Source organism: Pediculus humanus, genomic scaffold (assembly GCF_000006295.1).
Source record: "Pediculus humanus corporis 1103172107644 genomic scaffold, whole genome shotgun sequence".
Taxonomy (NCBI): Eukaryota; Metazoa; Arthropoda; class Insecta; order Psocodea; family Pediculidae; genus Pediculus; species Pediculus humanus.
Genome location: NW_002987255.1, coordinates 95,443 through 107,187, shown reverse-complemented (window position 1 = coordinate 107,187; position 11,745 = coordinate 95,443). Strand labels below are relative to the sequence as shown.

Genomic DNA, 11,745 nt, shown 5'->3' with positions numbered 1-11,745 from the left:
ATATTTTTAGGATCATTAAACAGCAGTGGAAAATAAAAGAAGGTCAAGTGAAGAAAAAAACGAGAGAATTATTTTATTTTAGGTCTTCGAATAAAACAATAATAACCATATTATTCATATAAGGATAATTTTTTTAAAGTCTTAAAAAATGAATCGAATCTTAAAAATCAAAGGTTTGAATTTATTGTTTCAGTCTTCGTTGAACATTAAAATATAAATAAAATGAAATTCGTTAGATAATTTCCCTTAGAATTTTTAAAATTATAATTAAATTTATTTAAATTAAACATTTTATAAAAAAAAAAGAAAAAGTGAAAATATTTTTTTATTGTTTTTAACTTTTACTCAGTGATTCAAAAGGGATTTATTATATATTTTGTAAATAAACATTAAATTATGTTACAGATTTAAAAAAAAAAAAAATTCTATATATGTATAAATCATATAATTTAGCATAAATTTTTCTGGTTTTTTTTCCCGAATAAACTATAATAAAAAGTAAAAACATCTTTTATAGACTGTTATGTAAAAAATTTTAATATTAAAATTTTATGAGAATATATTTATATTAAATATATAATTTATGTAATTTAAATAAAAACTGTTCTAACAAGGGTATGAAATTTAGTTATGTATCTTTTTCATATGCTTATTTACACTGCTGTTCCTCTTTCAAGATTTTGTTTTATTTCAGTTGTATGTTCACCATAAAACCTTTCAAGTTTTTTGTTAAATTTCATATTTCTTTCATTAATATAGTCAATATCTGCATCATCATTGTGCATCCTTCTTCTACTATACTTATCACGTTTGGCTATCCTGTAAATTAGAAAAATAAAAAATTGTAAGTAATTATACAGTACTCTTATTCATAGTTATGTAAAGTTAGTCACTTACTGCTTCTCGAGATCTTCTGCCATATAATTTATAGCACTTTCAGAATCTTTTGTAATTCCTAGCAAAATTGGATTTGGACCACTATACATTGCTGCTCCAAGTTTTTCTTTTTGTTCATTATATGCTTCTAAATCCACTTTGTGATTCTTTATAAGTCTGTTGTACTTTCTGTAAATAAAATTTTGATGTGGAACAATTAAATAAATATGTAATTTTTTTTTTACTTTAGGGGTGAAGATCAATATTATAAATATACTTATGTGTGGATGTAAAAAAATCCAATTGCAATATTAAAAAATACCTTATGGCAGCCTGTTCGAAGTCAGAAAATCCTTCATCTGGATTTTTTTTCTTTTTTTTTTTTTCTATTTTTTCGCAAATATTTGCTGGAATGCTTAAAAGTCTTTTTCTTTCATAATCTTCTCCCTTTTTTTGGGCTTCTTCTTTAGCTGCTTCATTTTCTAATAGCCATTGAGCTCTCTCTTTTCTTGCTTCCCAATTGCTTGGTAATTTATTTCTTTTATCTTCTTGTATAACCTCCAAATGATTTAATTGTCTGGCTTCATTCTGCGCACAAGTAAAATTATAAGTATGTAAATTAATTACGTAAAATTAAAAATTTATAAAATTCTAACCCTTTGAATGTGAAGATTTTTTAATCGCTTGAGTCGTTCGTGATGTTTACTTGAAACATTTTTCAAATGTGAATCATTAGACTCCGACATTTTAATATGTTGAAATACTGATTAACAATTGTAAACTTACAGTTAAGTTATACCAACCTTGAAGCTAAAAATAATATCCCGCCGGATACAGTATCGCCATTATTTCAAAAAACGACTCTGGACGATGCTGATGTGTACAAAGTCTATGAATTTTAATTTACTTTTTTTTTAACAAAATACTTTAATTATAAAAATGTGAGTCATATTTTTCAAATCAATGAATTAATTTTTTATTTTATACTATTTATCTTTGACATTTAACACCGTATAATAAGGTCACTCACCTTAATAAACAATACCTTAAGAAGTACCTTTAAGAAGGAACTTGTTGAATACAATTTTTTTATAGGTTAACTTTAAAAAATTTGTCAGTAGGGAAAATTTAATTTTTTTAACTATTTAAATAACATTATATGTACTATAAGGTTGATATTCTTTAATAAAAATTAATTTGAATGAAAATCCATTGGTAAATAATTAATACTAAATTGTTAAATATATTTTTTAAAAGGTTGGGAAATCCACATAGGCAATAATCATAAATTTACATTTAGTGGAGGGGTAATAAAAACTTGCAGTCTTAACAACTAACAACTTTTTTTTTTTTTTTTTCTCTTTTTAGGGTTTTCAATATATTTTGCTCAATTCAAAAGAATGCAAATAAGAACATATCACTTTGTGATTTTTATCAATTTTCAAAATGTTGATCATTTTTATTTGATTTCATAACTATTAAGATTTGGTGAGTACATCCAATATTTATGACTTTTCTAATTCACATGATTAACATTTTATTATAACTATTAGTATTTTAGTTAAAATGAAGGATTACTATAGTTATAATTTTATTATAATTATAGTTTAAATTTTTAAATCAAATTTTTATTAATTTTTATAATTTTAATCATTTTAAACTTTTGTTATTTAAAAATATATTTCATGACTTGGATACAATGCAAAGTGTTTTTTTTTTAAAATTAAATTTCTTATTAGTTAATACAAGAACTAAATATGGTAAATTATTATTTAATTTTTAGTCAAATTTTAAATAAACTAAATAATTTACAATCTAGTTAGTTAATGTAATTATTTTTTCTCAAAATTTAAGTGATTATAAGTGATTTAACTAATTTTAGGATTACATAATAAGTTATTATATTTTTTATTTCAATTTCTATTTCTTTTAAAAGTTATTAATTGTTTAATTTTATTTTTTTTTTAAATTAACTTTTTAATATTTCATGTTAAATAATTTCAGACTAACAATTTACTCTAAAACTCAGTATGTTAATGTGCAAACTAAATTTAAAAAAAAAAAAAAAAAAAAAACACACAAATTTATGAACTATGATAAAAATTATTTATTATTTCATATAGCTTTTTTAACATTTTTTATATTATTTCGATTATTTAAAAAAAAAAAAAAAAAAAATGATAAGGAAAATTTTAATGAAAAAATGTTATCTTCTTTATATGTTCATAATTGTCAAATATTCTTTGACTTTTAGTCATCCAAAAAAAGAAAATAAAAAATCTTGTTTTTAAAATGACCAGTGAAATTACATCAGATTGAGTAACAGAACTAGTTTTTTCCTAAATGTTAAGGTCATTTCTTCATAATTAATTTAATGTTGTGACTTATTGTTATTGCTTTTAAAAAAATTAATTTATCGGAATCCTTTTTTTTTTTTTTTTTTTTTTTTTCCAAATAACACCTAACATTTTTATTATAAATCTATAGGAAATAACAAAAAGAAATAATATTGTTATTGTTTTTTTATTTTTTATCATAAATTTTTTCTTTATGAATATTTAATTTAACTATTTAAAATCATTTATTAATCGCTTGTTATGTGACAATATTTTTTTTTAAATATTTAAAATTTTTAGGTAAAAAATATTAAAACAAGCATTACTACTTTTTACTACTGCCTAGTACTTTCTCTAGTTGTTTGTAGAAATTTTTTTAACAAAGATGAATTTATAATTTTTTTTTTTTTTCCCCAAAATTTTTTAAGGACAAGACAAATTTATCGTTGAATAAAGAATAATATTAAATTTAACGAAAGAGCATTTTTTTATGCTCATCAAATTTGAAAAACTTGTTTTAGATAAAAACAAGATTCATTTTGTATGAGACCACATAATGATTATGAAATTGACCATAAATTTTAACATTTTACTACATTTAATTCGAATAGGTGACATTTTACATTCAAAAATAAAAACCAGTTTTAAAATGGCGCAATATATTTTTATTATGGACTGGATATATTTTTCTTTGGAGATGACATGTCATCTGCCAATATTTTTTTTTTTTTTTTTTATTATTTAGTTTGCATGCAATAATCTTATATTAGAAGTAGTTTTCATAAATTGAATATGTTTTTGATTATTTATAATTTTCGTCTGGCTCATTAAATAAAATAATTCAACAATAGTTTTAAAAAATAATTTATTTTTCAAAATGATGGTTTTTTTAAGCATATTATTTAACTTATTATTTTTATATGTTACCCTTAAACTTGAATAATTTATGTATTTATTTTTATTTATTTATGAAAGTTTAATATCGCTCGCCTTCGTTAATGAAGAATAATAATGTTCCGATCAAAAGTTCGCATACATACATGCAAAATCATCCTTTTGACGTCACTAGTCTGGTTTCTTGTAGACGTCATGGTTATCACATTTTTTTCGGATTGTGTCGGAAACACAGGCTGGAACTGCGTATCTGACAAAAATGAAAATAGTGCAGCTTTGCAGGGTAAGTGCCTATGCTCATTAAACTTTATAATTCTTTTTTATGAAAAATTTTATTAAAAAATACAACAAATTTTTTTGTATTTTACAGAAGTTAATGTTAGAAAACGAGGAGTATTATATGAAAAACTAATTGATAGGGGTAAATCAAAAAAAACATATTTAGAAAGTGAATTAAAAAAATGGATACCCGCTAGAATCGTGCCAAAAAATACACAAGGGTTTGGCGAAATGGGTCAACCTGTGCGAACTGATCCCGAAGAGGAAAACATTATGAAAGAAATGTTTAAAATAAATCAATTTAATTTGTTGGCCAGTGAAAGAATATCTCTTAATAGATCTCTTCCTGATGTTAGAGCTAAAGGGTAAAATAAATATTGGATTATTAATTTTAATTTGAATTCATCAACGATTTAGGCATATATATATTATTTTTAAAAAATATTAATTTAAATATTTATGTTTTCGTTTCAGTTGTAAAACAAAAAAATATTTTGAACTACTTCCAACCACTAGTGTAGTTATAGTTTTTCATAATGAGGCTTGGTCCACTTTACTCCGGACCGTTTGGAGTGTTATTAATCGTTCTCCTAAACCTCTTATAAAAGAAATTATTTTGGTTGACGATGCAAGCGTACAACGTAAGAAAAAAATACCGTAAAATTACCAATATTTATCTCAAGTTTTTTAATAATGAAAATTTTGTTTTTTTTTTTTTTTTTTCTTTCTTCCAGCTCATCTTGGTAAAAAGTTAGAAAATTATGTTAAGACACTTCCAGTACCTGTAACTGTACTTAGAACGCCCAAAAGGTCTGGCTTAATTCGAGCTCGACTACTTGGAGCAAAACATGTCAAAGGACAAGTAATTACATTCCTAGACGCACATTGTGAATGCACCGAAGGGTGGCTTGAGCCATTGCTAGCAAGAATCACCGAAGACAGGTAAGTCTTATCATACCTCATAACATTATTTTAATTAAATTGTATTTCATGAATTTGTTATTACCTATTTAATTATTATTATCTCTTTAAAAAAAAAAAACAAGATATATTTTTAGACATAAATGACCATAGATCCAATTTTAAAAAGTTATCAACTTATTTATTTATTTATTTTTTTAAATATTTTAGGAAAACTGTTGTATGTCCAATTATAGATGTTATATCAGATGAAACTTTCGAGTACATAACTGCCTCTGATACAACATGGGGTGGTTTTAATTGGCGTTTAAATTTTAGATGGTAACGTCCTATTTTTTTTTTTTAAATTCTCTGTAATTTGTGTATAAGTATTGCTTCGTGAGTAAATTTTTTTTTGTTTTGTTTTTTAGGTATAGAGTTCCCAAAAGGGAAATGGATAGGCGAAACAACGATAAAACTGTGCCCATAAGAACGCCAACAATGGCGGGTGGTCTCTTTTCTATAGACAAAGAATATTTTTACGAATTGGGGGCATATGATGAAGGCATGGATATTTGGGGTGGTGAAAATTTAGAAATGTCGTTTCGGGTTAGTAGTTAATATTTTTATCAAGAAAAATATTACATTTTATTTTATGATTATGTGTATAGCGCGTTGATATTACAATTTTATTTAATTAATATTTTGAATCCAATTTTTTCTAGCATTTATTTTGTTCAATGACTAAGTTTATCTAATTCTAGTTCCGATAGTTTTTGTCTTTTTAGAATTAATTTTCCAGGATTTAATTTTTATTTTTTTTTTTATTATTTATAAAAATTACAAAAAATTTAGTGCATTAATGAAAGTGTTGTCGCAGGTATGGCAATGCGGTGGAACTTTGGAAATAGTTCCTTGCTCACACGTAGGTCACGTTTTTCGTGATAAATCTCCATATACATTTCCCGGAGGTGTTTCTCAAATTGTTCTTCACAATGCCAATCGTGTTGCGGAGGTTTGGATGGACGAATGGCGCGATTTCTATTATGCCATGAATCCAGGTTGGTTTCATTTTATTTGCAAAATAATTTTTTTTTATTTCAGATGATGACATGATTGATTGATTGATTGCTTTTATCTTTTACCTTCCGATTACTATAATATTTTCTCATTAATTTTTCCATAAAGTATTTTTTTTTTTTTAAGTTCTAAAACAGGTCGATTTTCTACAAAAGTTAATTAATTAAGTTTTTAAGTTTAAATTAGTATTTTTCTTAAGGGTTTAAAAGGTTTATACATTCATTTTGTGTGTGTAATTTTTTTTTTATTCTTCTCTCTATTATTAGAAACTTATATTTTGTTGTTTACATTTAAGGTTAATTTTACATTTCGAAGAATAATTTACATACGAGAATTTTAATTATCTTTTTATTACCTGAATAATATTGGTAATAATAATAATAATAATAATAATAATAGTCTTATTAGGACTTTCTTTCGCGGATTGATTAGGATGTATTTGTAGGTGTGGATGTGCGGAGGGATTTTGGAAATAATTCCTTGTTCGCGAGTCGGCCACGTGTTTCGGAAAGTAACACCGTATAGTAACCTTTCCGGGTGGGGTGGCCAGAGTCGTGTACACGTCGTGTATCACGAATAACGCTCGCTTAGCTCACGTTTGGCTTGACGAGTGGAAAATATTTTACTACAGTTTTAACCCAGGTTAGACAAAACGTGTCCTGTGTCCTTAAAAAAAAAAAAAAAAAAATTTTTTTCATCCTATTTTTTTTGTTTAAAGTTTTTTTTTTTTTTTTTTTTTAATTTCTTTCAACTGCATGATTTTATGAAAACACTATGACGATGGCAATATGGAGCAGTTTATTCTATCGTTGAGAATTTTTCTTTCTTTTTTTTTTAAAATAAAATATTAATATCGGTTGATTTGCATTGAAATGAATAAATAAAAATATAAATAATTTTGTATAATAATGAACTTCCTACCCCCAAGTGATAGACAGTGCTGATATACTTAATTTTTTTTTTTTTTTTTTTACAACGGTTTAACTTGATGGTAGAAAATATTTTTGTTTTAATTATGTTGTTGTTAGAGCATTATTAATTTAAAAAGATTTAATTTTAAATGAAAGTTAACATTAAATTGGTATGTTACTTAACAACAATCATTCTTCCTTCGTCATAGTGTGCGTGTGTGTGTAAGGTTTATCTGCATTTAAATACATTTTTCTAGGTACATTTTTAGACGCATTCACACATTTAGAGGGATGTTTACAATTAATTATGTTAAAAAAAAAAAAAATTATCAAGTTTTTAAGCATGCCTTTCAAAGAGTTTTTCCATTGTAGTAAGTTTACACACATTCATTCCTTGAAGTGCCATCATTTTAGGTAGGAGGAAATTCACATGAAACGTCATTATAACATAATTATTATTATTTTTTTTTTTTTTTTCGAGAGAGAGAGAGAGATAAGAGGGTGGCTGATAACGGTTTTTTTAAAAAAAAAATAAATAAATAAATAATTTAAATTCATCGTTTTTGTGTGGTACGTTATAAATAAATAAATTTTAAATTTGTTTAACATTAAGTGCATTAAATGAAATAATAATAATAATAATAATAATATATTTACAGTTTTATTTATAATTGCTTTTTGATAATAATAATAATAATAATATTATTATTGAATTTAAAATAATTCAAATTTTTTTTTTTTTTTACTTTTTTATATATTCATATATTCTTCATTGGATGCATAATATTTTTTATTTATTTAATTACAGGTGCTAAAAAAATAGAAGTTGGTGACATAACGAGTCGATTGAAACTCAGAGAAGACCTCAAATGTAAAAGTTTTAGATGGTATTTAACAAACATTTATCCGGAATCGACGATGCCTCTGGATTATTACTTTCTAGGAGATGTAAGTAATAAATATTTTATAATAATTACAGCAATAGAGGAGAGGAAGAGGAGGGGGAGGGATGGAATAATTAAAGTCATTAATTTTTTTTTTTTTTTTTTTAGATAAAAAACGTCGAAACGGAACAGTGCCTTGATACGATGGGCCGAAAAAGTGGGGAAAATGTTGGAATGAGTTATTGTCACGGATACGGTGGAAATCAAGTTTTTTCATATACAAAAAGACATCAGATAACAGCAGACGACAATTGTTTAGATGCAGCCAGCGTTAGAGGTCCGGTTAAATTAGTCAGGTGTCACGGTATGGGTGGAAATCAAGAATGGAAATATTACAATGATGTAAGACAAAATAAATTTTATTTAAATTTTAAATCAAACAGAAAAAAAAATTAACCAATTACCCAATCGCAAGAAAAAAAAGGGGGATTTATATATTATTTAAAATTTATATTTTTTTTTTTGTGTCAGACTTTCGAATTAAAACACGTTCACACGGGACAATGTTTAGATAAACCGTCCGACAGAGATTCGACACCCCAATTGAGATCTTGTGATGGTTCTCGAGGTCAACAATGGATCATGTCAAGTCAGTTTAAATGGCAAACAAGAGAAAATCAAACTGACTAAATTCCTCGTTGTTATTTTTTTTTTTTTTTTTTAATTATTGATTAATTTTTAATTCAAAGAAAAAAAAAATTAAGACTTTGTGACGTTAAAAAAAAAAAAAAAAAAAAAAAAAAATTCATTTTTATATATTTTTTTTTTTTTTTTTTTTTGTTGTTGGGGCAATAGGATTTTAATTAATAATTTTCAAAAAAAAAAAAAATTAACGTCGAAAATTAAATTAAATATTGGTTTATGGTTTCTTTCTTTCTTTCTTTCTTATTATTATATAAAAACCCCAAAGAGAGATTCTTATTATTATAAAAAAAATTTAAAAAAAAAAAAAAAAATGAATTGACAAAAAAACAAGACAAAAATGTCATTCTTAGCCTGTATTTTTTTTTTTTTTAAGAATGATATTTTATAATATTTAACTTAAAGTATTATTTTCCAAATCTAATCTTATTATTACTAATTAAGTGATAAAACTGGATATAAAATGAAGTATATTTTATTTTAATATTAAAAAATTTCTTTTCATTACCAGTGATTTGTTTAAATACGTAATATAAATTATATAATTTTTTTTTTCTTTTTATTTATTCATCAAATTTCACATTAATAATTTACTTAAATTTTAAAAAAAATTGAACTGAATTTTAATTGTTATTCTTCATTATAAAAAAAAAAAAAAAATTAAAAATAATATTTAATGAAATATTTTAAATTAAATTTCTAAATATTATTAAAAATTATATTTTAAAATAAAATTAAAACATGGATTTCGTTCGTGGTTTGATTTAAAATTACTAATTTTTTGTTTATTATTTTTAATTTTAAAATTCACAAACAAATCTCACGAAATTAATTGTTAACGATCTTTTAACTTATAACGTATTTCCGGTAAACAAAAAAAATGGCGGAATTTATTTCATTTTACGTAATCAAAACAATAAAAAAGGCCCCGAAAAAAATGTTTAATACTCTATGCTTTTCTCTTTTTTCATTTTTTTTATTTACATTCGGAAATGTAAGATAATCTTTTACTTTTGTTTTTCTTTTTTTTTTTTTTCTTTAATAAAAAACAAAAAATTGTTATTTAGTATTAATGATAATTTAAATATTGTTAAATTTTTTATATAAATGTTATTAAGTTTTATTTAATTTCAAATAGTTCAAGTTTTACAGTTCACATTACGCGAAATTTTCAAATAGTTATTAAAATGGCTAAACTACCTTTGCATAATTTAAAAACAGTTTTTTTTTTTTTTTTAAATGAGTGAGTGAGGATTAAAATTTTTTATAATTAAAATACTTTTATCTAGGTGAAGTTTTTTTTTTATTTTTAGGTATAAAAAAAAATTAAGTGGAATTTTTTGTAATTAATTTTCTTATAATTATTTAACAGAATTGATAGATTTTTTAAAATTAATAATTATGTTTATTAGTTTTATTTTTAAAATATCAAAAGTGGCTAAACAAAGCTTTAAAAAAAAAATTAACATTTCAACAGCTAATAGTTGCGTAAAAACTTTTAAAGCGAGTAATTATGACAATATTTTAAAAAAAAGTCCCTTATTTAACCCTAACAAAATTTATTTTCATACTTCCAATCCTAGAAATGCAATTCCTCCTATACTAGTGTTGGCATTAAGATCTATTGTAAAACTCGGACCTGTGATTTCTGGTAGAATAATTAGACGTTGGTGGCAAAAATTGCCTCAAGAAGAAAAAGAAAAAATTTTACAGCAAATTTATTCGAAGAAAACTAAAATTGCTTGTTGTGGAACAATATTTATTGGTGCATTGTATTTGTATTATTTAGAAAATATCACTGAAGAACCTTTAACAAAAAGAAAGAGATTTATGGTTCTAAATCAAAAACAATTATATCAAATTGCAGAATTTGAATATAATCAACAAATGAGAACTTATAAGCAGAACATTGTTCCAGCCTGGCATCCCTTGTATAGGAGAGTCACCAGAGTTGCTAACAATTTGTTATTATCAAATAGAGATTTGAAAGAAATCAGAGACAAAACTTGGACGGTGATTGTAGTGGACAGACCAGATATAACAAATGCCTTTGCTCTTCCACATGGGAAAATTTTTGTGTTTACTGGAATGCTTAATTTGTGCACAAATGACCACCAGCTAGCAATTGTTTTAGCTCATGAAATTTCTCATTCAATTTTATCTCATACTGCAGAAAGCATGAGCAAGATATTTTTGATGGAGTTCATTCTTATAATTCCATCTTTGATTTTTTGGTCTATTCTTTCTGATGCTTGGGCCTTGTTTTCAGAATGGATTACAGCTAATATTGCTAGTGTTTTAATTCATCTTCCTTTCAGTCGAGCAATTGAAAAGGAAGCAGATTTTGTTGGTTTGCAACTTGCAGCAAAATCATGTTATGATATTCGAGAAGCACCAATTTTTTGGGGGAAACTAAAAGTTTTAAGTTCAGATGCAGTGTTAGAATGGCTATCAACACACCCAAGGCATGAGTCAAGACAATCAGAATTAAAGGAATTATTGCCACAAGCACTGGAACTTAGAGAAAAGAGTAATTGTCCTCCACTTGTTTCAAATATTCATTATTTTCCATGGGCAATGTAGTAATAAATTATACAGTTTTATTGAATTTAAATTTTTTTTTTTTTTTTGTAAAAAATAAGTTATATTCCATATAGCATGTGTTATAGGTCTTTATTAGTTGTTTTTTTTTTTTTGGTTTTCAAATGATGAATTAAGTAAAATTTAAAATGTTATTATTTAATGCAATAAAAGATTTTATTAAATAATTTAAAATAAATTAAACAATCAAAAATAAAATAATAATTTATTTAAATACAAAACATTTCTATTTAAAAAAAAATAAATTAAATTATCTTAATCAATAAAATAATATATATATAT

At 24.1% G+C, this 11,745-nt stretch overlaps 3 protein-coding genes across 3 annotated transcripts; 2 read left to right on the top strand and 1 right to left on the bottom strand.

Annotated features, from left to right (window-relative positions):
- Positions 1 to 653: 653 nt before the first annotated feature.
- On the bottom strand, positions 654 to 1,622 carry Phum_PHUM268280 (uncharacterized protein; the record flags this gene model as incomplete). The annotated part of the gene is made up of 4 exons (XM_002426638.1): positions 654 to 819; positions 898 to 1,065; positions 1,199 to 1,464; positions 1,533 to 1,622. 4 exons carry the CDS (start codon positions 1,620 to 1,622, stop codon positions 654 to 656), a joined length of 690 nt encoding a protein of 229 aa, XP_002426683.1.
- A 2,601-nt stretch (positions 1,623 to 4,223) lies between these two features.
- On the top strand, positions 4,224 to 8,850 carry Phum_PHUM268270 (UDP-GalNAc:polypeptide N-acetylgalactosaminyltransferase, putative; the record flags this gene model as incomplete). Its single annotated transcript, XM_002426637.1, has 10 exons — positions 4,224 to 4,389; positions 4,477 to 4,750; positions 4,860 to 5,026; positions 5,120 to 5,327; positions 5,517 to 5,627; positions 5,717 to 5,894; positions 6,166 to 6,346; positions 8,085 to 8,224; positions 8,329 to 8,562; positions 8,692 to 8,850. The coding sequence occupies 10 exons, from the start codon at positions 4,224 to 4,226 to the stop codon at positions 8,848 to 8,850; spliced, it is 1,818 nt and encodes a 605-aa protein (XP_002426682.1).
- Positions 8,851 to 9,742: 892 nt separating this feature from the next.
- Positions 9,743 to 11,445, top strand: Phum_PHUM268260 (metalloendopeptidase OMA1, putative; the record flags this gene model as incomplete). The annotated part of the gene is made up of 2 exons (XM_002426636.1): positions 9,743 to 9,801; positions 10,398 to 11,445. The coding sequence occupies 2 exons, from the start codon at positions 9,743 to 9,745 to the stop codon at positions 11,443 to 11,445; spliced, it is 1,107 nt and encodes a 368-aa protein (XP_002426681.1).
- Between the last annotated feature and the right edge of the window lie 300 nt (positions 11,446 to 11,745).